The sequence below is a fragment of the Zosterops lateralis genome (genome assembly GCF_965231275.1).
Source record: "Zosterops lateralis genome assembly, chromosome: 5".
Classification (NCBI taxonomy): Eukaryota; Metazoa; Chordata; class Aves; order Passeriformes; family Zosteropidae; genus Zosterops; species Zosterops lateralis.
Genome location: NC_139766.1, coordinates 11,066,512 through 11,092,804, shown reverse-complemented (window position 1 = coordinate 11,092,804; position 26,293 = coordinate 11,066,512). Strand labels below are relative to the sequence as shown.

The window sequence follows — 26,293 nt, the reverse complement described above, 5'->3', positions numbered from 1 at the left end:
ATACTTTGCAATTGGAATTCTCCCTGACTGGGTATTATTGGCTTATATGTGCCCATCTGGGTGTCTGAAAACTTATGATTTACTGTTATTGAGCTAAATTAATGAATTAATGCAGAATGAAAGCAGCTTTATCAAAGATCCTCTTTATGTGAGAGAAGGTGGCTGGAGCTGTACCATTAGCTGTAGTAAAAGCCACTCATAAACAGACGCCAAGAGCTTGGCAGTAGGTATGTAGCTGCTTTCAGATGTGCTCGGAAAATCATCTAAGTGAGCTCTTAGTTGGGCCATTTAACTTGGTTAGTACTGTTCAACCAGCTTAGTTGAGAAATAGCTTTTACAATATTCGAGTTATAAAAGCCTTCCTGAAATAGTGGGGGGTGGCATGTCAGATAGCTGTGAATTTAAGATTAGTATGAAGGGTTGTAACATGCTGAACTATCTTGTTTTTCAGGGTTTCTTTTGGTGATGCCAGTATCTGTTTGCTTTGATTTTTGATGTGCATGGAATATTTGGAAATCTGGACACGTTTGCAATGGCTAGAGCTCTAAATTGGCAATTTACCAATCTAGTTGCTTTCTTCTTCCCTTTTTTCCCTTCTCCATCTTTAAATATGAGTTTTCTCTCAAAATTGCTTTGTGCTAGGCCCCTATGTCTACAGGATAATAAAAATGTAAAAGAGACATGCAGTAGATCAGTGTTCTGTGTGCCTGTCTCTGAAGCTGAAAAAATATATAAAAATGTGTATTCTATGATTTTTGAGGCGTTTTCTGGTTTTCCAAAGTTGATTCACAAAGCTTGTAGTACTGAAAATAGGTATCTTCCTCCAGATATCTCCTTGAAGTTAACAATGGTAAAAAGAAAGAGTGGAAGTCCTGATCCCAGGCTCCAAAGCCAGCTAAGAGGGCAGCTCCGTCTTCTGGAAAATGACAGTAAGGAAGTGATGACTGTCTTCAGTGTAAGTCAGTTTCCTGGAAATTGTTTTATTTATTCAGATAATACCCCGTGCTACTGAAATAGTCTGCAAGATATTTGGGTCCTATGTCCATCTACATGCTGGGTGCTTGAATCTGAGTTGCCAGTTTCCTGTGGCCTGAAAACATTTAGGGGCTTTAGAAATATTGAATTATTGAAAAAGACTGGAACATCAAATTGATGTAAAATAAAGAAACCCACCTTAATAAGTAATTGAATGAGTTTATTTAAAAAAAAAATCTGTTTTCATTTACATCAAGGGAAATAATAGGGCTTTGATTTATTTTAATTTGCCTTTGTATTGACTCATCACTTGAGTCCCTAGACACTTGGAGCTACTTGGAAGGCTAATTTCCTGGAAAGCTCACTGCTAAGCCAAAGAGGAAGTCTGAAGGAGAATAGCCTAAGCATTGGACTTCCTGGGGCTAAATGGCCATAACTATGAATAGCATACAATTGTTGGACAAATTTTATTACTGTCTAATTTTTTTTTTGTAAATGGAAAGCCTGTCCTCTACAACCAATGAGGTTTGTTTTGAATAAAGGTTAGTCTTCTCCTTCCTCTTGAAAAAATAATCAGAATGATACCACTTGACCTCTGGTTTGTCTTTTTTGTGTGTGTGCCTTGGGTTCCAGCCTCCTTCACTAGCAAACCAATCCCCTGAAACCTTAATTAATCATGGTTTTGACTGATACAGACACAGGTTTCCACACCATTTTCCTGTCATGGGTTGTGACCACCCCACCACCAGGCTGCTGATTTTGTGGCTGTGCAATCTGTACTTCTGCTTCTCTGCTCTGGATTGTGTTTAGAGGGAGATGGAGGAGGGAAGATGGGATTGGAAGGCAAAAGAAAAGAGCAAACAAAGGGACTAGATTTGTGGCCTTATTAGAAACAGACTGGAAAAGGCTTTAAAGGAAACGAGATTGATAATGTTAAGCTTCCTTAGAATGTTATTTTGATATTCAGCAGTGCATGAAGCCCCTGAGGCTGACATAATTTAGCATGTGCTGGCAATTTATTAATAGATTTTAGGCTCTCATTAATATGTAATCTAGTGTGAAAAGGTGCATGCAGAAGATCAAAGCAGCGATGAGACATGCCTGCTGAAGAAGCCTAGGTTGGACTTTTATATTTTAATGTGTTCAGATTGTGTGAATTGAAAATATGGATGTTAAAAAGAATTAATTCAGAGATATTTTTAATTTGTGCTGTAGCAGTCATAAAATCAATGGATCAGCTCCATCTTACTCAGATTATAGAAAAAGTTTGAGGGAACAATTTCCTACCTGCTGCCTTGAGTTAGAATCAATTTCTTGATCAGTCTGTCAATTGGCTCAAGCTGCATTTCAATTTTCATGTGATGGGAGCAAGGGTACAGTAGCATCATACCTGTTAGCTTTACATTTGATTTATTCTCTGAGATATTGATTCAGATACTAGTCTCATAAATTACACAGTTCTCTGTATTTCCCTGAAAGGCAATAGCCAGCATCACTGGGAGTCCTGTTTTAAGCTACAAAATGGAGTGCAACCAGACTCTATATTACACCTCTCTGTCTAGAAGCCATCAAAATGTGTTTTTCTTACACTTGAAGGTTTATGTAGTTGTTCCTTTTAGCATTTCTGGAATAACTTAAAATCCATCATCACCACTTACAATGATCATTACTTATCTTTGTTAGAAGTTTAATTTAATGCAATTCTAGCAATGTGACATAGTACAGATGAAGATAAAAGATTTTACTGCATCTTTAAAAAAAGAAAAATAATACCTCAGTTTATTTGTTTTACTCTAAAAAGAATGAACTTGCAAATAATTATTCAATATCTCTTCTGGATAAAGACTGACAATACCATGAAGCAGGTTCAAAGTTGTATCAAAGGAGCTGCATTTTTGTCTGTACAGAGCTCTGAGGGTAATCTAAATCAGGAAGTTGTAGAACCTAAAATTTTACAGTGATGAAGAGAGAAATTTCAAGTTAAAAAAGCCCCATACTAGCTCCTTTCCTCTATCTAATATTAATGCCCATATGTCTGGCAAAGGCAATTCCCAAACAGTAAATGTGCAGAGGATATTCTTGGAAAGAACTACTATGTGCTTGCCTGTATATACACATTTGACTATATGGTTATACATATGACTATACATAGACATTTCTGAACTAGACAAACCTTCAGTCTCACTCAGTGTGGTCTTTATTTCCTCTGTAAATCACTGAAACTCTCAATACAATTTCTAAGCAAGAGTCAGATTAAAATTTGGCTCCCTGTATGATGTAGGTGTATGCTAAAGAACAGATGTCTCATACAGATAAAATCCTAGATTTTTTAATCCTTAATTCATAGTATTTTAGCCGCAGTGTTACCTAGTGAAAAATTGTGCTTAAATCTGATATAATTGTAGTATTGCTTTTGATTTTTAGGAGCTTTCTGCCAGACTCCTGTCAATTCACAGTGATCAAGATTTAATAGTGGTGACATTTAAAACTTTTGAAGAAATCTGGAAGTTTCTAACCTACTACTCCCTGGGTAAAGTTGTTTCACTAGACAATAGTTCAGTATTGTAATTTGCAGTCAATTTGTAATTTGTACTCAATTGCACACAATTTCTGGGAACTTATTGATCACAATTTTGTGATTTATACACTGTGCATTAAATAATAATGGAGTTGTCTCTGAAAGTTTGTGGGGTTTTTTTTTTTTTTTTTTTTTTTTTTGTAATACTGTAAAATGGCCAAGAAAATAAATTGGATATTCTTTTCCCTAGGTTTTATAAATCATTGCATGGAGAATTTATTCCTAGACCAGTCTTTCTGGCTATATTCCCAAGAGGAGGAAGATACAGGCATTGAAGTCTGTATAAATGAAAAATCATTAAATTTGATGTACAGAAGCCTGCTACTACAGGAAGGTAAGTAAGACTGTACATGCTAAGGCTAGGTTCAGGGAAGCATCTTCTATAAAATCCCTAAATCAGACATTAAGACCTATTCAAATATTTAACAAAGTTGAAGCTTAAATTTACTCACTCCAAATGTACATTGTAAAGAGTAAAGAAAGGAACAAACACAGATTAGGTTCAGTGAGATGATGAAGGGATTGAGGAAATTCATGTGCAGCTGGTGCATAAATGGATACCAAAAGGATTAGGGAGCGATGTTCATTCCAGCTTGCTTTATTCCTGCAGGTTCTGGAGATGTGCAGGAGAAGGATTATAAACAGTTTCCAGGCTCATGTACTTCTCCTAAACAGCATCACCTGCTGGTACTGCCAGACAAAGGATGACAGGATAGGTGAATGATTTGTTTCTGCAATAGGAATATGCAGAATTGCAGCAGAGGGCTCTGTGCTTCATTAAGAGCATTCATCATCTCTGCTATTTATTTATTTATTTTTTTAACTGAAAGACACACTAGACAGAAATGTATGAATAACAGACAATCAGCAAGCAAATTCTTTACAAAGTTCAGATTTTCAATTTCTAAATGAATATTACTGATGCTCCTGAAGACAGTTTTAGGGTTTATATTACGTTAAAGCATAACATAAAATGACATCTGCTCAACTGCTTTTGTTTTAGGATCTTTTTTTGTTTTATATCCTGATAATACAATACAAAAGATGATGGTTACAGACAATGAAACAAGTTATTTTGAGACTGGGGCTTTTACTGAAGATGTAACAGGTGGATCTTTGGATAGTGACATGCCCATGTGGTCTAATGCTTCTCTGGAGCCATTGGAGCCTTTCCATCAGTAGGTACCTGACTCTACCTACCTATTTCATATACATCTGATTCCTATATGCAGGTCTGCTTAGAGATGTCTCTCCCTGGGGCAGGGAAAAGTAGCATGACTTTCTCAGTTTGGTTGGTTTTCCTGAAGTAGCAGTACATTTACTACTAATACTAATCAAAATGTAAGTGTGTCTGAATTGTATGGGCAATGCTGAAATTGAAAGGTAATTGTGGGAGGGAGACATCAGTTTTCATATCTGTTTCAAATATGACTGTTACTGTCACAACATTTAGTGAAATGTTCTATCCACTAACTTTACTTTCTTTTTTTGCTTGCAGATGGTTTCTTAAGGGGTATTCTAATCCTGTCGATTTTTCATATAAAAATGAATCTCAATCTGTCAGAGAAGTTGGTAAGAAACTTCAATTGAACATCAATGTTAGAATAACCCCAAATTTACTCTATGCTTTTGCTAGAACAGACTCTAAAATGTTCAATAACTTTTCGTCCATTGTATTAGAGTGGGGAAACAGCTTTTAAAAATTAGTTTGCACTAAAATTAGTGAGAGTATAAATTTGTCTAAGATTAAACTCTAAAGTCTTTCCCCTTTTTCCTCCTAAATGTACACAAGGTAGTACAGAGTATCTGAGTTGAGGATGCCTCAGAAAATGCACCAATGCAACTGTGGATCTTTCACATGTATACTGCTTTATCTCATACTGCCAGAGAAATAAAACTTACACAGATGGTTTGAGATTAGAGAGCAAATATGACTTATTTTCTCCCATGATGTCAATTTTAATACTGTACTGAGTAGTATATACCCATATTTATCCCATAGGAATTATTTTAATTGGTTCAAGTTCAGAGTCCTTTTTAAGAGGGTAAGTAAGGACTTCAAACATTTCTTTTTGCTGCTCCATGATGAAATCTGATAGAATTGTGAGAACATTTTAGGCTTTGCACTCTAACAGCTTTTAAATGAGGATTTTATGCTATTTACAGATCTAATCATCAAACCAAACCGATGAGGTTTTGATGCTTTAAATCTTGTCACAGCAGATCTTCAACTCACAGGTCCCAGAATGTCTTTTGCTAAATACATTCTTCTGAGTTGCTATTCTATTAAGTGTATTTCTATTGTTAAATGGCTTTATCTGCAAATATTATTTATCTCCTTATTACACAGCAGTGGGATCCTGTCTAGCTGTGATGAATTATGAAAGTAATGTGTTAGAAGAACTGAGTTTCCAGGAAGGGGACCAAATTGAGATCCTTGGCTACTTCATTGAATGCATGGAATGGTTTCTTGGAAGACATGTGTTTACTGGCCAGATAGGTTTTGTAAAGACAGGTCATGTTAAACTGGACTTATCTCGAAATAAGTGAGTGATGCATATTTACATTTCATAAGCAAAAAGGACCTAGTCTCCTAGTCTCAGCTTTAAAATGCTGAACATTAAATTCAGGGTGTGGAGGGGAGTTGGTTGGGTTTTTTTTTTTTTGGGGGGGGTGTGGGGTTTTTTGTGTTTTGGGATTTTTTGTATTTTGGGGTTTTTTTCAGGTTTTTTTGTTTGTTTTGTTTGGTTTTGGTGGTTTTATTTTTTTGTTGCTTTCATGTGAATTGTCATAGTCATATCAGTCAAAACTGCAAGGGAATTGGAATATGAAGTCTGCTTAAATGTTGAAAAATATTATTAGTCTGTAGCTGAGTTTCTTCCTGGGAAATCTTATTGGTTCAGTTTCTATTCTTTGGCTCACAAAATGCAAGCAGCTTTACCCTTGTAGAAAGGTCTCTTGCTGGTCTCTCAAGAGCTGTGTTAAAGCATCCAGGTTCTATTTTTTTTTTCCTAGTACCCTCAGTTATATGCCTTAACTTGGTTTTAGTGGGACCTTTGCAAATAGTTGCTAATAATGCAGACTGAAACCTCTAAAAAGGGAGTATCATCATGCATTGGCACCATGCAAATAGGCTGCTCTTCTTAATATGCCTGAACTGTTTGCATGCTGAAACAGGGAGTTCCTAAATGCTGCTTGCAGGTGCATTTCATAAGTAACTTAAAGCTTATATTATAAAATCAATACCATAAAGTCCTTCAAGACTCGTACTTCTAATAAATACTCTCATAGCGTGCTATACGATGACACTGACATAAAGCATACTCTGATATGGCAGAAACTGTTAGCTGTAAGCATAGTTATTATCAATTTATGTGCATATTTTATAAATTGACTGAAACTAATTTTGAATGCAGCATAACCTATAACGTAAAAATTGTATTAGTTGCTCTAATAAGTTCATATTTAACTGATGCAGTGAGCTCCTGAAGCCAAATCTGCTTTCAGATACCTTTAAATTTACTCCTTTCCTTGCTAGACCACAAGATCTGGATTTTCTTGAATCAGAAGAACTATCTTTTTTTTCAAAAGAAAAAAATTTGGAAGAAGTAGTACATATGTTGAAACAAATCTCCATCACAGATGTTTGCTCTGTGTACAGAATAGGTAAGTATGAGTTTTACCCCTTTTACTGCACAAGATACATGTGTAGTTCCTATAGTCCCGTTATAAAATTATTTTTTCAATGACATCCCAGAATTTACACCTATTTTGAAATATCTTGGTATTCAATTGGATCTTTGATATGGCACATAAAAATCCTTTATATTATGTTTTTTCTTCTTACTGCTGTTTCAAGACTTTTCCCAGCAGAGGATTTGTAAGTCTTTTGTCTTTTTTCTTTTTCCTGAGTGGATTTAAACAACAGGCTTTTAAACACTCTCTTATTGAGCTGCACAGATCTCCAAGCTTTTACATGACTGAAATATAAATTATAATTTCACATGGCTGCATTATAAAAAGCAGCATGTTCACCCAAACACTGCTGGCTTTTTGTCTTGGGAAAGGTAGCACAGCATAATAATTATTGACAGCTAATGCAAACACACACCTCTTCATGCTTGATTTAATTTTCAAAGGTATAGAAAAGTAGCAAAATCTAGTCATAGAAACATCATCTCTGATACAGCTGTTATTTCTCTGTGCTGTGCATAAGCAGTTGGGGTAACTGGGGTTTTGCCTTTATAGGCTTACTGGAAGGCAGGGTGATGTAATAGTCTTGCTGAACTGAAGAGAGGCAGTGATTTCTTATTCACCCCAGGCTGTTGGTGATGAATATGCTTGTCCAATATCTAACAAAGTTTTATTTCCATTATTGCCACCCTGAGAGACAGGCCTGCAGGCTCCAGGCTGAAAGGAGCTGCTCTGTAGGTTGGAGTTGGGCAAGTTGGTTTAATTCTGCAATTCAGAGTGTGTGTGTGTGAACAGTAACTAGGGCATGTCACACCTGCTGTGGCAAAATGTGCAAAATGCCTTCACATCTCACCTCCTGTGCTGTGATGAAACACCTGGGAACAAAACCTTAAACCTCTAAGGTACTAAAGCATGTCATGGACATATATGGACATACTGCTATTTTTGCTGTTGCTCATTTTTCACTGTATCTCCTCCCTACTCTTTTAAGTACCACCTTCTTTTGCATCTTTCCCAGCTCACAGTACCATTTTTACCTGCTTTTTCTTAAACAGCTGAATTGATTCGCATAACTCAACTTATCCAGAGCAGACATTTTCAATATTCACTTGATACTTTGTTGTATCATCTGACGAAATGGATTTTCAATTCCTCCATCTACATCAAACTACTGAGAAGTATTCACTTACGAGCACTTCCCTGATTAGATATTTAGAGCATTAAGTTACAACTACTGTAAACATCTGGGGCTTTCATCCACTAAGGTCAGGAAAGCATTTATAAAAAGGAGATCCAGAAGTAACCAGTCAGTGAGAAGTCATTCTCAAAGACTAGCAAAGTAGCTTACCACCAGCTTAAATAGAGCTTTAATAGGTCTGTGAGCCTCTGTATATTTTGTATACATCCTTTATACCTCAGAACCGCTTTATTGCTTCAAGCGTACGAAAAACAGTGAAAATATTCCTGAAATGCAGCATGACAACTGAAACACCTTGAGAAATATCTGCTACAAAAAGTAGTAATTAAATTAAATTTAATGCTCTAGATTTACTATGTTTAAATGTAAAGCTAGATCTACTGCTAGATCTATAGTTATAGTATCTATAGAAGTAAGATAAATCTTTTAAAATAAGACTGATTGTTTTCACCCACCTGCTATTGGAATGGCTACAGAAGTCTGACACTTATCTACACAAATGACCCTAAATAACTTCCTTTCCCTCTCTCCCCATTACTCTGGGAGTGACACTAAAAGTATTAAAGGATCTTGCTCTCTCATTTTCCAAGTGGGTTGTGGAGAACGGTCATACCTTTGCTGCCCACTTGTCTTTAAATGCAGCAGAAATGCCTCCCTCCTGCAACACAAGTTGGCTTTAATACTGACTGTGAGATGCTCCCCACCTCACTGAGCAGAGGTAGCTGCATGATGATAGCCATGTAGAAGCAGTGAATTGTGTCAGCAGGAAGGTAAGTCCCTGTTAGCTTTGGGTCAGACTTAAAATATTTATTTTCTTCTAAATTTCCTGGTTGTATCAAATTCTTCTGTCATAAAGAATTATCAACTAAATATAGCCTTATTTTAGAAGATTTAAAACTGAAAAAGAACCAAGATACTATAGCTAATAAGATTTTTTTCTTTCTTACAGATGAATTGGAAGAACCTGAATTTCAGAGAACTCATGAATGTGGTAATAATACTTCCTACACATACAATTTTTGCATAAAATTAATGAGACTTCTGATATTTTTGTGTCTTTGCCAGCTATTCTCCTTCTAATGTCTCTTCACATGCTAATTTTCTTCTCTCATTGTTTGCTTTCTGAGATTTTGCTTTAACCCCTTCTTACTAGGTTTTCTGTAAGATATAATGTGTTTTCACTGATATCAAATGTCTTTCTTGGGACTTGCTATCCAGCTGCAAATTGTGTGACTTACTTTCACTGATGTGACACACAGGCACCACCTCCTTGCCCCTCCACATTGTTTATCAAGGCAAAATAGTGCATATGGGGCACCTGGCAACTGCTGAGTTTGAATTCCAGCAGATTTTTCTGTCTACTAGAAAACTTTGTCCCAGAAATAGATTTCCCAAACGAGATATTTTGTTGAGGATGCAAAATTATTTCCTTTTAGCATTTCATTGCTAAGCTGTCACTATCATTACTCATTTTGTACTACATTTTCCTAAACAACAATTTTTATATTTATGATTTTGCTGCAGTTTCAGAAATGAGATTCTAAGGGAGATGAGCTCTAAATCTGTGACTTCAACAAGCTCCTGTTGACCTGCAGCTGTAAACTTAAGAACTGACTATGACTGTATGCTCCATCCCTAATCCCTGCCCCATTAACTGGGCTGGAAAACAGTGGGAGGAATAAGAATTAATGGTATAGCTGTCTTTATTATATTTGTAAGGTATCCAATGATGTTGTTACTTTGAGAATTTGGATAAATGGCCACATCAGTTGCCAGAAATTGGTAATTTTGTGAAAGATAATCTGTGCCAGCAGAGAATCAGGGCTGATGTTTGATTGATAGAAGAAATTCTATTACGCAATACACATTCTGGCAGAACAGAACAGGAGAACAGAACATTTGTAGGCACTCCAAAAACCCATGTGAGGCTTCACCAGCTCGAATAGCACAGCCTTCTCCCTGCCCTGGCTGACCTGCCTTAGTATGCTATCAGGACATAGGGATACCCTCACTCTACTTGAATGGTTGAATTCCCATTTCCCTCACACCTTAAGTCCAACCAGCATCCCAGCCCTGACCCTGGGCCCTTTCTCCAGCCTCCACTTCAGAGCTTGGATCTTCCTAGATTTCCTTCTGCTTACCAGCTAGTTTGAATTGTATTTCTTTGGCAGGTCTCTTGTTCATATACATGGAGAAAACAGAGAATAAAAACTGACTGTACTTTTTGAGTGTACACATACAAAAGACAGTTTGAAATAATGCTGGACTTCAGTTGGATTAGGATTGGATCAGGCTCAGAGCCTGGCTAGACCAGTGTACTGATCACTAACCAGCTTACATGTGCAAGTTCTGTTTATTCCCACTCCTCCAGTCTCCCACGCTTCTTCATCCTCCTTGCTATCTTTTTACTTCTTTGGCTTGTCTCTTAGATGTACTGTTAAGAAATCACAGTATGTTTACATAATGTTTTCGTAACAGCATCTTCAGTGACAAATGCTTTAGTTGGTCTATCAAAGGTCATTGTGTGCATGCATACAGGAAGTTGTGGTCTCTAATTTATTTTTAAATTTCAGAAATTCCATGCCCACCTTCTAGCCCAGGATCCACTAGCAAGAATGGAAAGATAGAAGAATTGCTGAAGAATTGTTTCAAGAATTTGGAGGCCACTCAAGATGAAGAGCCAACTGCTGAAGGGAAGGAATCTGCTGGCTCTTCAAAGACTGAAATATTTCCTCAACCTGAAGGGCCTTGTTTCCACATATGTCAAGAAGATAGTCAAGCATCTGACATCTTTGAGCCATTGCTACTCTTCTTAAATAGGAAAGAGTATGAGAGCAACTTCAAAAGCCTGTATGATTTCTCTTATTCATTTACTAATGGCATGTTTTATGGATTTTCAGAAGAAGAACAACTGGTTAGTTTTTTAAGATTAGCAAGGGAAGCAGCAAAGAAAGCAGGTCTGTCCTGGGCACTAGCAAGACTGTGCTTTCTCTTAGGCAGACTCAGTGTCAAAAAGCTGAAATTTTCCCAAGCTCGGGTGTATTTTGAGGAAGCATCAAGAGCAGTAGCTGGAGGGTTTAGTGATTTGTACTTTGTGATTGCTCTTTATACAAATCTAACAGTCATCTACTTGACTCAGAAGAACAGAGAGAAGTGTACTCATATTTTTGACAAGACTGCATCTCTTCTCATGGGAATTCCAAACTACATTTGCAGTGCTGACCTGGAGTCAGACATACTGAAGTATGCTCTGAAGAGGACAATTTTGAGCCAGAACAAACATGCAGAGGCAAGGGCGTGCTTTCTGCTGGCAAAACATTACAGTGCACGCAAGCAACACCAAGAGGCACTGCCATTCTTGGAAAGGTTTCAGCTGTTGCTCAGTGATCTGGGTTTACAAAACAGTTTATCCAACAACTGCTACTTCAAACTGGCAGAGTCCTACCACGAAAAGTGTTTGCCACACATTGTATTAAGTTGCATTAAGGTTACCTCTCCCCAGAGCTCCAGTACCTTAATGGATTCCCTGAACAGGATAGATTTAGTCATCAAAAATTCTCCCAAACTATGTGGCCTGAGAAGACTCAGACAAATATTCCCATCCCAAATTGCACCTTACCTCATACAAGCCCTTTCTTCTGTGTTTACTACTGAGGAGGAAGGACTGTGCAGCACTATCTATCTCAGCTTGGCAAAGCTGTGCAGCCACCACAAACAGTATGGAAAAGCCATTGCTTACATGATGAAAGCACTGGACTCTGCTTCTGCTAAGCCAGAGGAAACTATCAACTATTTGGTTTCACTTGCTTGGCTGTACATTCTTTACAAGCAGTATGATGTGGCTTTAGCCATTTTAAATGCTGTTGTAGGTTCTGCATGGAGCAGTCCTCAGCAGCTTGGGATTGCTCATAATATGCTTGCCATTGCTTTGAAAAGGACAAACAACACAAAAGAAGCTGCTGAGAGCTACTACAAAGCACTGTGCCTTTCAGAAGAGACTGGGATGAGCCATAACCAAGCCATTGCCCTGGCTAATTTTGGGGCACTCTGCCTACATGCAGCAGCCAGCAAGCTGGCAGAACATTATTTTATCAGGGCAGTTAAACTATTCTCCAAACTTCCATCTATGGACTGTGGTCAAGACTTTATTCAAGTCCTTCTTCAGCTGGGTTGTTATTACATTGGTGGAACTGAAAGAGAGAAAGGAAGGTTTTACTATGAATGGGCTTTTTTAGTTGCAATGGAGACAGGTCATCTGGAAAGTAAGTAAATATTATATAAGTTACAAAATGTACTTCATTTGGGAATGTTATTTATGTATGATAGATCTGTATTTAGGAGATGCATATCTTACTTTGATATTCTTCCCACCATGCTTGAGGCAGCTTATGCACATAAGATGACTCCATTACTATTTTATTTTGGAAATGAAGTTTGAAGTAACCTCTAGTCTTTGTTAACTTTGGGGGTGAATGAAATGGCAGTGGGATATTCTTGTTGTGATTTCTATATTTTTCATTATCTGTGCTGTAGTTTGTGAAACAGTGAAAATGAATAATTTTTAAATTAATTAACTTTCATTTTAAAACAGATTCATATTCATATTTCCAATCTATTCTCTTAGGTCAACTACAAGCAGTTAAACTGCTGTGTCAGTTCTACAGTACAGTTGCTCCCAATGAGACTCAGTGTGTCATCTACAATGAATATCAACTATCTTTAGCCAGAAAGATGTCCAACAAAGTTCTGGAGGGACAAATTTTAGAAACCATTAGTCAGCTCTATTTGTCTTTAGGAACAGAAAGGTAAGACATGCTGAATGGCTTTTCTTTCATTCTGATTTTAGTTTTTCCATCCTGCAGAGGATCTCAATTTGTGCAAAGCCGAATGTGACTGATTTTTTTTTCTCTCTCTGCTTTGGTAATACACTTTATCAGAATTGAAAAGTCCAATGCTAATGGAGAATTTTCTTGTTTCTTTTTAAGTAACTATAATCTCTCAAGGGAGACAAGATGTTCTGCAGGGATTATCACCACTTCAAAAACCAATTTATTTTTAAAATCTAAGTAAAACATTTTAAACTTATTATATATTATGCAGCTCTTGATGACTGCTATATCAGCTGATTTGTTTTCAATGATATTTGCAAGACTTTTTTTTTTAAGACACCAAAGAACATATTCCAAACAGGTCAGGCATTAAATTGCTTCTATGTAAGTGTCTCTCTTTGAGGAAGGGCTTTTATCAAAACTTACATAAGTACAAAGCCAATGTGCAAACCTGCATAGTTTTACTCTTCTGCAATTTCTACATTGCTTTTATTTTTCAAATACCAATTTTTTGCTCTTATCCAATTGAAATAACAAATTGCACAAGTTAAATTATATTAGCAAGTGCTGAGGAAACAGTTTTCTCTAAGAATATTTAAAATGTGTTTTTTAAGGCTGCTTTGTGTGGTTTTTTTCTTGGTGTATTTCAAGGAGTTACTTTAGATTCAGATATTTTCAAGCTTGCCTCCATAAGGATGCAAAAGATATTCTCAGTCATGAAAAGAGAACCGATGCCTATTTTAGCTTTAAGTGGCTGTAGTCTAAGCAGCTAATGTGCTTAGTAGGTCACCCAATTTATTTTGCTTTGGTAGGGCTTGTAAATTATAGAGTTGGTGACCATCCTTTGGAGAGACTGAAGACAAAGGAGTTGGTTTTCAAGCTGCCTGGAGAAGCTGCTGCTTTGTGTGCTTGTAGTACATGGAATCTGTGTATCCCAGGAGCCTGGCTCCCAGATGTTGACTGTGTAACCTTAGTATGCTACCAGAAAATAGCACAAACTCAATATGGTGTTGGACCACCATATCCCAGTATTGTTTGTTGTCTGCCCTGGTTATCTGCCCTGACTAACAAGGAAACTCAGCTCTTCCAACACCATAACTGTGCAGGTCATGTTCTATTTTCATGTTTGTGTCTTGTGCTCAGAAGAAAATGCATTGGGTCAAGATGATGAGAGCCTAGCACAAGATGGAGAAAGATTTAAGACATCTGGGGTTTCTATGTCTGGTATAAGGCACCATAACATCAATAAATGTGGTAATTTAGGTGCTGCTGGAACTGATCATGACATGTTCCATTCTCCTCTGCCCTACCACTCTCCTCCCTGTCTCCTGTTTTTTCAACAATTTCTGATTAGTCTGAATTGCACTTAAGTCAGATGTATAGATGATAAAAAAAAAGTAATTTCTTTGATATTTTTAGGAAAAATCCAGAAATTATAGAAGAGTTAAAGATGAGAGACTTTTCTACTTCTCGCAAGTTTGAGGCAGAGGAGGGACGCATATAAACCATCTTGAAATAATATTGAATATAACAGGAAAAATGTATGACTAGCATAATATAGTAATATATATATAATTATATAGATAACATATTTATGTAATATGTAACAATATAATAGGTAAAAATCTAACAGGAAACATAGATGGAACAAAAAAAGAGGAAAAAAAAAGAGAGTTCTTTAGTTACTAGTGTAAGATAGCTGAGAAATTATAATTGTGCCCTAAATAGAGGAAACAGAATGTCTTTTATAGTAGCATTTCTTTTTATGAAGAAAATCATTTGCAATTCTGAAAAACCCTTCTGTTAGTAGCACTATTCCCTGTTTCAGGGCCTACAGGTCAGCTCTGGAATACACCAAAAGAAGCCTTGGAATATTTATAGATCTCCAGAAAAAAGAGAAGGAGGCATATGCTTGGCTACAGGCAGGAAAGATATACTATGTCCTGAGGCAGAATGAGCTTGTGGATCTTTATATTCAGGTATGTTGTCAACACTTACAGGCATGCACATGGTATCAGTGTTGTTCAGCTGGCATGGCAAGGGTAACTAATTAGATATAAAAATTCCATACATTTTTCCAGTTGATGTTCTGATGATTCAGTGACACCATTCATATAATGCTCAGCACGTGAAGGGGAAGACTCAGCATTTTCCACTGGTCATCCATTTTAATCTGTTGCTTGATTCTGGAAGGATTTTGGGCAGTGACCTTTCTTAGTTTATGTTAATTCTATGTGTTTTTTCAACACCATTTACCAGCTCTACAGGACCAGAGCAATTATATGACACCTGCATGCTACATGCTGGTGGGTAACAGAGAAAAATCCCCTTAGCATGCTGGCCTGTGGGTCAGATTCCCAGGAAAACAGAGTAGCTTCTTTAGGAAGCATCTGAATCTTTCATTCTGTGGCCATGCCTAGTACGACATGGAGCCAGCTGGAGCTGCAGTTGTCTTTTCATGTGTGACAGCAGAGGCACGTGTCTGCACACCTCTGTGCTCAAGTAGAAAGAGGGACTGAATGCAAATCAAAAACTAAAGGAGACAAAGCCAGAGCTTTGAAGATTCACAGAAAAGATTCTTAACCTTGTCTTATGTAAAAGGCACATTTTCATTAATATTTTCTCTATTAATAACTTAGGAGCCTGGTATTCTTGCTTTGCATGCTGTCTTTCATTAGGCCTTTTTTGCTAACAAGACATGTATTTATCCATGAGATTAAAATAGCACACCTGCATTTTTTTACAGAAATTAGTTCACAGGCTTTTAAATCTGCAGCTAGCAATATCTAACTTACAATTTGAATTTATTTCTGTGATATGTTTGATCTAATTCAAATTTACTATATGGCAGCTATCACATACACTGTTGTTTTTAGAATACCATGTGCTGACAAAGATAGCACAATGCTATCACCAGGAAAAGGAAACCAGGTTTTTGTTTCTTCTTCAGCATCTGGCTTTTTCAAAGACAGGGTACCAAAAAAAGAGCATGTTCACAGCAAATGTAGCCTTTCTCATCATTATAATAGGAGAGATAATAAAAAGATTTTTTTTAAATTGCTAATACTTAAGATTTTTTTACTCTATGGTTAAACAAGAATTAATTTCTTTCTTTCCTTCCCTATTCCTTGTTTTCTTTTCAGGTTGCTCAGGATGCTGCTCTTTGCACAGGAGACCCAAATTTAGGAATGGAATTGTTTGAAGCTGCTGGAGACATATTTTTCAATGGTACTTGGGAAAAGAAGAAAGCAGTCACTTTCTACAGGGTTTGTGCAGTTTTTCTGCTGCATTGATAGTTATGTACCTCCCACCATAGCAAGTATTCTACAAATGCTGAATCTAAAGCTGAACCTCTCAGCAAACTCTTTATAACCTATTGCAGCTGCATACTTGTTGTAGTGTTAGTATATTTCACCTGTTTCAAGTCCACTTCTGGTTGCAAGAACTGCTCTAAGCAAAGAGCAAAATCAAACCAGAAATTACCTCATTTGATATAAATGAGAGCCCATCAGTGAACATCTTGGGATCCAGCCATACCTAAGCTGAAGTTGTGTATTTCAGGACAGGGCTCTCCCACTTGCTGTTCAGACTGGCAACAAAACCACTGAACTCAGATTATGCAATAAATTGGTGGAACTGCTGATGAATCTGAAGGCTTATGAAGAGAGTCTGGAATATGCAAGAGTAGCTCTCATCCTCAGTGTAAATTTAGGTAAGAATAATTTCCATTATATATGAGTGATACCTCTAAAAATATAACAGTATTCTAAATTTAAAGTTTTCTTCCCTTGCATTCAATCATTTCTTGCCAGGATTTAATAACATTACTATAATTGCTATTTTTTGCTTCTATTCAAGAACAAGCAATTTATTGCTTCCTCCTCTAACTTAGGATCAAATGGAAAACCTTTGGTAGAGAACAGAAGCAAACCTGGAATTTTATGTCCAAACTGAGTGTGCTTCTAAGAGCTAAGATACAATACTCATGAATAATATATTCCTAAGAGGCTTTTGAGTGCCATATGCTTTCAGATTTGCCCATTGCTCTGATGAACCAACACGAGAGGGAAAAATCAAAAATGATAGGCTTGTTTCTAAATTACTATTCTTCAAGTTTGGGAGCTGTTCAACTGAGGGTTAAAAACCTTCTTAACAAGAAGGTTCAACAAGAACAGACAGGTCATTTTGATCAGTGTGAAAGTAATTTTTTTGTCATAAATTTTCATGTAAAATATATATTGGGATGGGCAAAGCAGTCTTTATTCCCATTAATTTTCTTTCACAATAATCTATTTGTATTCTTTGTAAGTATGCACAATGTGTGTGTGTATATATATTATAATATATACATAAGAGATTAATGTAGTTATTTCTTAAAATCCCGGATGCTGTCAAATCCTATGGGAGGAAATTCAGGAATTCCATAGGATTTTTCTTGAAGGGCAGGTTTTGACCATGTGTCTCTTAAGCAAATGTGGTTTTATTCAACAAAAGCTCAGCAAATTCAATGCAGAATTTTTTTAAAGTAACATAGATTTGAGTACTTTGTCTTTGTTTTTATCCTGACTTGTATGTTATCTCTTAGGAAATCAGCTAAATGAAAGAATAGCTTACCATCGCCTGGCAGCCATCCATCACCATTTGGGTCACTGTGAACTAGCTGAACACTTCTATTTAAAGGCCTTGTCCCTCTGTTCCTCTCCTCTGGAGTTTGAGGAGGAAACACTCTACTATGTCAAAGTGTACTCGGTCTTAGGAGATATTATATTCTATGACCTTAAGGTAAGAGATTTTTATAACTTGTGTAGCCAATTTTTATACTGAGTAATATTTCATAGAATCAGATTCTGCCATTTTCTGGTTTTGTGTGTTTGGAATGGAAATACTAAAGTGGGAAAACCACAAAAACTTAGAATCTATATTATTCTTGTTAAATACTCACAAACCTGAGCTGTGCAGTCTTTGTGCACCGGTTGTACTATCTTTGAGCCTCTTATTTCAGGACCCATTTGATGCAGCTGGCTATTACCACTTGGCACTTGCTGCTGCCATGGACTTGGGTAACAAAAAAGCTCAACTGAAGATTTACACCAGACTTGCTGTGATCTACCATAACTTCCTCGTGGATCGGGAAATGTCTCTCTTCTTCTACCAAAAGGCAAGAACCTTTGCAACAGAGCTGAATGTAAGAAGAATTAATTTAGCCCCTGATCGATGTTACAAGAGTTCATAAGCATTTTGGAAAATACAGCCTAACTACTGCAGAAGAACCTAAGGAAATACTACAATGGCTTTGTAGGAGGATGCAGCCTGCATACAATGACTCATTATCTGTGTGCTGTAAGGTGGAGCTCCTCATCCCAGACTAAATTACTAGTTTATATGACAGTGAACTACATTTCATTGTCTTTAAGATAAAGTCTTGTACTTGTTGTTTAAGGATCGATCAGTGAACTAAAACTAAAAACAACAGTCTCTTCCCTTTTAACTAAAATTTTCTTTCCTATATAATTCTCCCTTGATGGACACTTGGAAATGATTAATGTATAGATGCAATGAAAAATATTTAATAAAGTGCTACAGAATAAAAACCACTCAGTATAATTTCTGACTTCCTTTGCCTGACGTAGATTTATTATTTTATTAGACATGAATAAAATATATATAAACAAGCATGGCAGAGAGGTTTGAGAATTGGTGTGCCCGAACTGCCCAGATATCACTCCTCATTTTGTATAAATATACACTACTGTGGTAGTTAAGGGGACAAGTCATGATTTATTTGCCAATTTCAGAAAATATACATACATAATGTAATAAAAACTAATTAGTTTACAGAAAAGAAGGCTCTAATAATATGTGACTAGCAGTTCTCAAGACTTCATTGGTAATGTAAAGTCAGAATCTTTCCTCTTGCGAAAGAGAACGAAATCTTGAAATCAGAGAACCAAGTGGAATGGACGCTCTGGAAAGGAGATATGATGGGAAAAGGAGATATGATTGAAAAAAAATGAGAAAGTTTGCAAGCAGAGCTCTTGCAAGCAAACGGTGGGAGATGAAATTACTCCAATTCAAATGCTGAAATCCGGGAAGAAATGTAAGGTAAGAGAGAGAAGAAACTACCAAAAAAAAAAAAAAAAAAAAAAAAAAAAAAAAAAAAAAAAAAAAAACTTAAAAGAAAAGAAGGAAAAATTTCGAAAGCAAGTGAGAACAGAGAAAGTGAATGCGATGACAAGAAGTGCAGGGAGAGGGCCCAGAGTTTCCCCAATTTATCTGTATGGAAATTCCAGGATTTTTATTTTTTTTTCCCCGTAAATCAAATAATTTCTGGTTTTACAAAAACAATCTAATCTCTGCATATTCTGTGTTTGTCTGTGTACATGTTGACAATCCTGTACTCTCTGTTGGATTAGCAGTTCACTTTCGAGTTAAAATTTCCGGGTTACGATTCTGCACTTTTTCAACTTAGGTGCGCTCGGAGAAGTTTAGCTCCTTTCCCCCTGGCTTTTCCAGGACTCTGAGCCTCTGATTTTGTTTCAATACTACTCCCCAATTTTCGGGCCTTGCCGCAGCCTCGGCCACGGGGTGGCAATGTCTAGCCTTGCATCAGTGCCTTCTGGCCTCCCAGCTTAACAAAGGAATCCACAAACTTGGAAAAGTATCGCACTTTCTCCATTACCCTTCCCGTCCAGCTAAAATTTCTTAAAACAAAGCTAAAAACAACCCTAACGACCTCATGACTCACTGAAATAAACCCTCTCGAAACAGATAAGCTAAAACACTTTGAGACCGTTTACCAGGGAAGCAAAACAGAGCTTTCTCAAGTCTGCATTTATTGCAAAGAAAATACCTGCTAAGAAAGCAAAAGAGCATTTGCAGAGAGTAAAAAGAGTTGAAGATAATCATTCTAAGCTACTTTGAAATGCCTTTAATTGACTTATCCACAAACAAAGTTGGCTGCTCTGAGGTTCTATGCAGATTTTTTTCATATTAGGAGAACTGCTGTGCAAGTGCGGAGTACTGTGGTAGAGAAGAAACCTACTGAATGAGGTTGGATGCAGGCACATGCTCAAAACTGCTGGTATTAATTTTTGAAGTGGTCAACTTTCGATGTTTTCTTGTTTTGCCAAGAGAAATGCCCCATGAATTCTTTGTACAAACCTGGTGCTACAGTACTATAGGCAGTGACATTCAAAATACTTAACCTAAGGAACCAAGAACTTTTTCTGAAGCTGTACCAAAGACATTAGCAGTTAGCAGCTGTTTTCTCAGTTAATACAAATTGCCTGGGTGGTGTTATTCTCTGCTGAATGCCCAGGAAAAGTCCCTCTAAATATTTTGCTCCTAATGCTTTGCTGCCTTCATTTGGCCATTTCAGATAGTAAAGGTATGAAAAATGTTTAATTTCATGAATATCTATCTTGTGCTGACATTTTAATAACTGGGTGATTGGTTAAGTTGCCTTTGCACTGACATACTAAATGGATTGTGTCTTTTCATGGAAAGGCAAAAAAACCACAATTACATACAATATTGTGAAACTTGTATGCCATTTAGATGCTGAATTACTCTAGAGAGTTATGTGCTGGGAAATTCTCAAAAATTGTCAGCAGGTGTTTTTCCTGATGTAGCAGATGTACAAAATCTGTTCAAAGTAGCCTTTCTTTGCCAAGTCAACAGAAGGGAATTTCACCATTGCACGGAAAATATCTAATTTTTTGGAAGTTGGAATGAGCATAATAAGTGGACCATTTTTGCTTTTCTAAAAATAACACTGGTTCTTTCTGAATTTTTCCTGGAGTATATTTAATGCTGTGGGCTGGTATTAGATACCTGTGTTCTATCCGTAAGGTTATACAATGAGGGAGAGAGAACCTTCTCAGGGTCCAATCCATTCCCAATGTGGGGAAAGACTTTACAAAGAATCATGGACTATTATCCTCCTGTTTGTTATTTTGCTTAAGATGAAGACACATTTTTGTGTGCCTGCCTTTGCTAATATATGCCATGGGTGCATGTTTGAGATGAAACAGAGCTGTTTCTTTTTCTCCCTCAAGATTTAACCCAGTAGTAGTATAACTGTGCTTTTTGTAATATCAAAAAGCAAGAGAGCATATGTGTACTAGGAGCTCCAAGTGAACGCCTAAGAAGTGACTGAAACTGAATGTGAACCCTAATGTTTGCTCCTTTTCTAGAGTTCTTGTACACTTTGACCTTTGGCCATGAATGGGTGGGGATGGATGTTTTTAGGAGAATTGGGGATTTAGGTCTAGTGATACACCAACCCCCAAGTTATTTTCTACATTTTTCTATAATTTCTCTTTAGCAATTCTTATCCATATAATACCATATCAAACCTTCCAAATCTAGATACACTGTTCTTCAGTGGCAATGCAGCAAAGCATCTATATTTCCTTGAAATTCAAATGTAAATGAATCACTTTTAGTCTACATTTCTTTTAAAAATATCTTCAGCATTGAATAACCTCTTGTTTATTGAGGCAATTTCACTCTCAATTCACAGGATCACAGAATTGGTAGGGTAGGAAGGGAGCTCTGGACATCATCCAGACCAACCTCCTGCCAAGACAGGGTGACCTAAAGTGGGTTACACAGAACCATGTCTAGGTTTGGGACATCTCCAGAGACGGAGACTCCATGACCTCCCTGAGCAGCTGTTCCAGTGCTCTGCCATCCTCATTGTAAAGTTCTTCCTTGTGTTGAGGAGGAACTTTTAGCGTTGTATTTTATGTTCATTGTTCCTTGTCCTGTCACTGGGCACCACTGAACAGAGTCTATCACCATCCCCTTGGCACCTGCCTTTGAGATATTTGCAGGCATTGATCAGATCCCTTCTCAGTCTCCCCTTCTTAATTAAGCCTTAAATTTCTGAGCATAAATGTGAAATGTGATCAGGATTTGTCTTAGATTTCAGAGTTGATATTCACATAATCACATAATGGGTGAGGTTTGGACATAGGGCATCTGGCCCAACCTCCCTGCACAAGCAGAGTCAACCAAGAGTACCTTGCACAGGATTGTATCCAGACAGTTCCTGAATATCTCCTGTAAGGGAGACTCCACATCCTCTCTGAGCAATCTATTCCAGTGCTCTGCCACCTGCACAGTAAAGGAGTTTTCCTCACATTTAGGTGGAACTTCCTGTAAAATTAGTAATAACCATACAGAAATACCCAAATTGTAGAGACATGGGATACCGAAATAAATACATCTACACTATCCATGATGCTATTCACTAGAAACTATTTCTTCTTGTCTTTTTAATTCTTGGCATAAATCTGCAGATATTTCCTTGGTAGATTAAAGTGATATGCACTGCAAATTCCTTTAAATCTTGAATCTGTCTCATATTGGTCAAGACTTATGTTGTATAAAGGCATGATTAAAATCATGCATTCTGGTACTGCTGAATTGAACTCAAGAGAAAAAAACACTTGTAAATTGCTTACTAAGTAATGTGAAAACTGTTTTTCTTTCATGCTCTGCTGTAGGTCTGTCAATTATACACTGTATAAAAGTTCTTTTTTCTGTTCTTCCTGCATACCAGAGATAACAGCAGTCTTACATGCAAACATACAGCTGAGTAAATAAGTTGTTCAGCATGAAATAATGATAATTAGATGGTTATTATTCTTTCTTTATTACCCAAGATATCAAATTTATTTTAAGTTATTGATAACTACAGGTTTCTTAAAAGCTTGAAATATTTGCAACTACAGGAAATTTCAAGAAAACTGATGTATGTGTCAAAAAGTATCTTAGCCTAAAAATGTTTTCCTCTTTGCAGTGGAATTTTTGTGTAGAATTACTTTGCTGTTACATATTTCCTTTTTCTGCCTACCAGTTGATCAATGTGTATTAAGTTGCATCTGTGACTTTCTGGGTCATTAAAAAGATGACACACTTTCTTACTAAATCAGAGAACAGTTGTCCTCATTGCATCTTTTGCCAATTATGTTTGCTCTATTGCTTTCCTTTTTTAGACATTGTTTTTACTTTTATGTCTGCCAGGCTTTTCAACACTCATGCTGGTTCCTGGGTGTCTGCCACATACCAGTTAATGTTGGAAAAAAATCAATCCTATTTCTAAGAATGAGTCTAGAGAAAAGTGTACTAATTGGTCAATGTTTATTTTAGATGGAGCAAAGTCTGGTTACCTGTTCACTATTAAGCTTTAGTCACCAGGCACATTGATTTGTCAGGAAAGCAGAGGTGGTTTTTTTTAACAGTGTGCTTTCTCCTGTCAAAAATTATTCTTGTCATAAGCTTTTAAAAAAAATTAACTTGTGTAGGAAAGATGTTTTGAAGCATGCTACCAAAATTCTGTGCCTACTGAGCAAGTTTCATCTACTTGCATCTTGCTGGGGTAAGCAGGGTCTGCCATGTGCACACTCTGTGCCCTGAGAAGGGTCAAGCAAAGAAACCCACAAGACTTCCAAGAGAAAGTAAAATAAAAGGTGTGAGAAGTATGAACAAGGCTTATTCTCTGCTCAAAATGAGGAAAAATGCCACGAGAACTACTTTTGGAGATACTGCTACATAATGTCCAGTCTGCTATACTCACTGCAATTATATGGGTTCATATATGGGCTGCTTTTTGTTAGACACATCCTTTCTACTTGGCAAGGGGTAAAATTTAAAATCAGTGCACTGAGCACGTTTCTCTATTTTTTTTTTGTTTTATTCTTTGTTAATGTGCAAATATCTGCAGTTACAAGCTGCTTTTTTAGTGTTCATCAATTTCACTTTAAAATCTATACCTGGATTACCTAAATGTATTTGTTGATCTTTTCTAAACTGTGTTCTATTTTCAATTTTTTTAAATAAACTAATCCCGTATTAAATATGATGGATATGGTTTATAGCAAGTTAAATCTAATATAAACTGTAAGCATTTAAAAATATTTATATTGCTGCCTTTGGACCTCTGTGTTCATAAGTTAAGATTTTATTTTACTCAGTCCTTGAAACGTGGAATTCTGATTTGGACAATAAGCCACATTCTCAGTTCACATAAATCAGCCAAGCTTCATTAAAATAAAGCCCTAGATCTGGGTCAAATTAAGAATTTGAGATTGGCTAAAGGTCTACATCTAGCACAACATTCCCTTGCCATGGGAGTTAAAAGCTGAATGCTGAGGTCCTGCAGAAGGGCTCAGGTTGAATGGAATCATGGAAATAGTGAATGTGGGCTGAGAGACTGAATCTTCTTCCCATCTGGGAGCAGCTCTGGTGTGTGTTTTCCCATGTGAGAGTCTGGAGAAGTGGGTAACGTGGGCAGGGATGAACGGGAGAGATTTCCTCATCGTTATGTTTGCACTAAACCATGAGGACCACTTCTCCACAGGATATAAAAGTTTTGGAATTTTCTTACACATCCTTCTTGTTTGTCCTTTCAGTGACCTTCCCCTCTCCTTTATTGCTCTACAAAATATTAAAGGTTCTACTGGAAAGTGGGCTGCAGAGTGGGACATATTTTACAGGATTTGGTTTATAAGATCCGTTGGAGAGGTCTGATTTTGGAAGAAGATCACAAGTGCATGCTGTAAAACTAGTCTCTTACTTTTCCTATAGTTGAAGACTCACATTTTTTTTTTTTCTCTTCTGAAAAAAATCCATTCTCCTTTATTGGCTTATTTATATTTCTCTAATTGAGTCTTCTCCCATTCCACAGTTCCTAAGCCAACTTAATGTCTGCTTTGTTTACACTTCCATTAAGCTAATATTTGGATGATTTTACTGGACTATGAGTTTGACAATTTCTGCTTGGATTCTTCCTTAATCTGTCATCTTGTGCAAGAACCTTCCACAGTTAGTCTATCAGTTAGATTGCATGAAAGCTATCAATGACAGGATAATTTTATTCTTCATTTAATTTTTAGTACTGGAGAGTCAAGAAATTTTAAAAATGAGCCTTCAGTTTTCCTGAAATAAAGGAAAATATAAGGCAAACTGGGAATGATTTTTATTTCTTAAAAGTTTTATCAAGCCATATTTTCTGTCATTCTTTTGTAATTTCAGAAATTGTAACTTAAAGCTGAAACACCTTAATATAAAGGTTTTGATTAGGCAAGCACATGTATTTTCAATATCACCCAGCTAATTTAAAATACTCTGGAAAGATCTTACTAAATATGCATCTAGGCATTAATTAAAGTATCATTGCATATGGGATACTCTCCACTATGGTCAAAGTAGTTTGGAGAATTCCAACATAGCAGAACTAGTCTCACGACACTTGTAGACCCTCTTTTTTAGCATTATTTTTTTAATCTAATACAGTGTTACATCACTGCTTTTAATGACTTTATTTCTACTTTTCAAAAAAGCCAACCATAATCTCTAGAATAAATTATGCAACCAGTCCTTTCAGATTAAAATAAATAAATCTGTGCACTGGACAAGCACAGAACTGCAATGAATTTTTAATATCTTCATGGCATTTTCAAAAGTGGTATTTTTTTGTCATTGTATTGATCAGTTATGCCATAGCAATTGAAGATAAACTCATCAAACTCACTCCTGAGCTACCAGTAACACAGCTTATGCACAGACTCAAATTGGTGACAGAAGATGTGCGTGCCAATAAGACTCAAGAATTCATTAGCTATACTCCCAAAGGAAGTCCTCAAAAAAAAATACATGTATGAAGAAAGTAACAAATGTACATGAAAAAGTACCAGAAGAATTACAAAAAGATGGAAGACTCCAGAATTAAAATTTTATATAATATGCCTATTTTCCATTTCTTATGTACCTTTATTACTTTACTGCAGATCAGAAATTCTTCAAGTTTGTTGGGTTTTTTTGCAAACATACAATTCATGTTAAGATTTTAGCCCTATTTTTATTTTGCTAAAGTTGACTGAGGAATTTATTTTCATACAGTACAAAAAGGATTGGAACCCTATGGAAGATACATAAGACAAAGATAATTACTTGTTAGACGTCATGGAGTGAAGAACCAAAGTTGCAACTTTCCCAGATCCATAGATCAGT

The 26,293-nt window shown here is 36.6% G+C and overlaps 1 protein-coding gene across 3 annotated transcripts in view; it reads left to right on the top strand.

Annotated features, from left to right (window-relative positions):
• The window catches only part of SH3TC1 (SH3 domain and tetratricopeptide repeats 1), a 28,295-nt gene extending 9,429 nt beyond the window's left edge, over positions 1-18,866 (top strand). Inside the window, exons 4-18 of one of the 3 annotated variants that reach the window (XM_083861879.1) lie at positions 828-955; positions 3,400-3,505; positions 3,744-3,887; positions 4,557-4,731; positions 5,052-5,125; positions 5,904-6,099; positions 7,092-7,219; positions 9,394-9,435; positions 11,018-12,706; positions 13,069-13,249; positions 15,102-15,252; positions 16,417-16,539; positions 16,835-16,985; positions 17,859-18,055; positions 18,276-18,866. In XM_083861879.1, coding sequence (XP_083718005.1) covers positions 828-955; positions 3,400-3,505; positions 3,744-3,887; positions 4,557-4,731; positions 5,052-5,125; positions 5,904-6,099; positions 7,092-7,219; positions 9,394-9,435; positions 11,018-12,706; positions 13,069-13,249; positions 15,102-15,252; positions 16,417-16,539; positions 16,835-16,985; positions 17,859-18,055; positions 18,276-18,506 — 3,716 coding nt within the window. In that variant the 3' untranslated portion in view covers positions 18,507-18,866. Of the gene's footprint in view, positions 1-827; positions 956-3,399; positions 3,506-3,743; positions 3,888-4,556; positions 4,736-5,051; positions 5,126-5,903; positions 6,100-7,091; positions 7,220-9,393; positions 9,436-11,017; positions 12,707-13,068; positions 13,250-15,101; positions 15,253-16,416; positions 16,540-16,834; positions 16,986-17,858; positions 18,056-18,275 lie in introns of those variants that run through there. The other 2 variants (XM_083861880.1, XM_083861881.1) reach the window with 2 other exon arrangements.
• Positions 18,867-26,293: the final 7,427 nt, after the last annotated feature.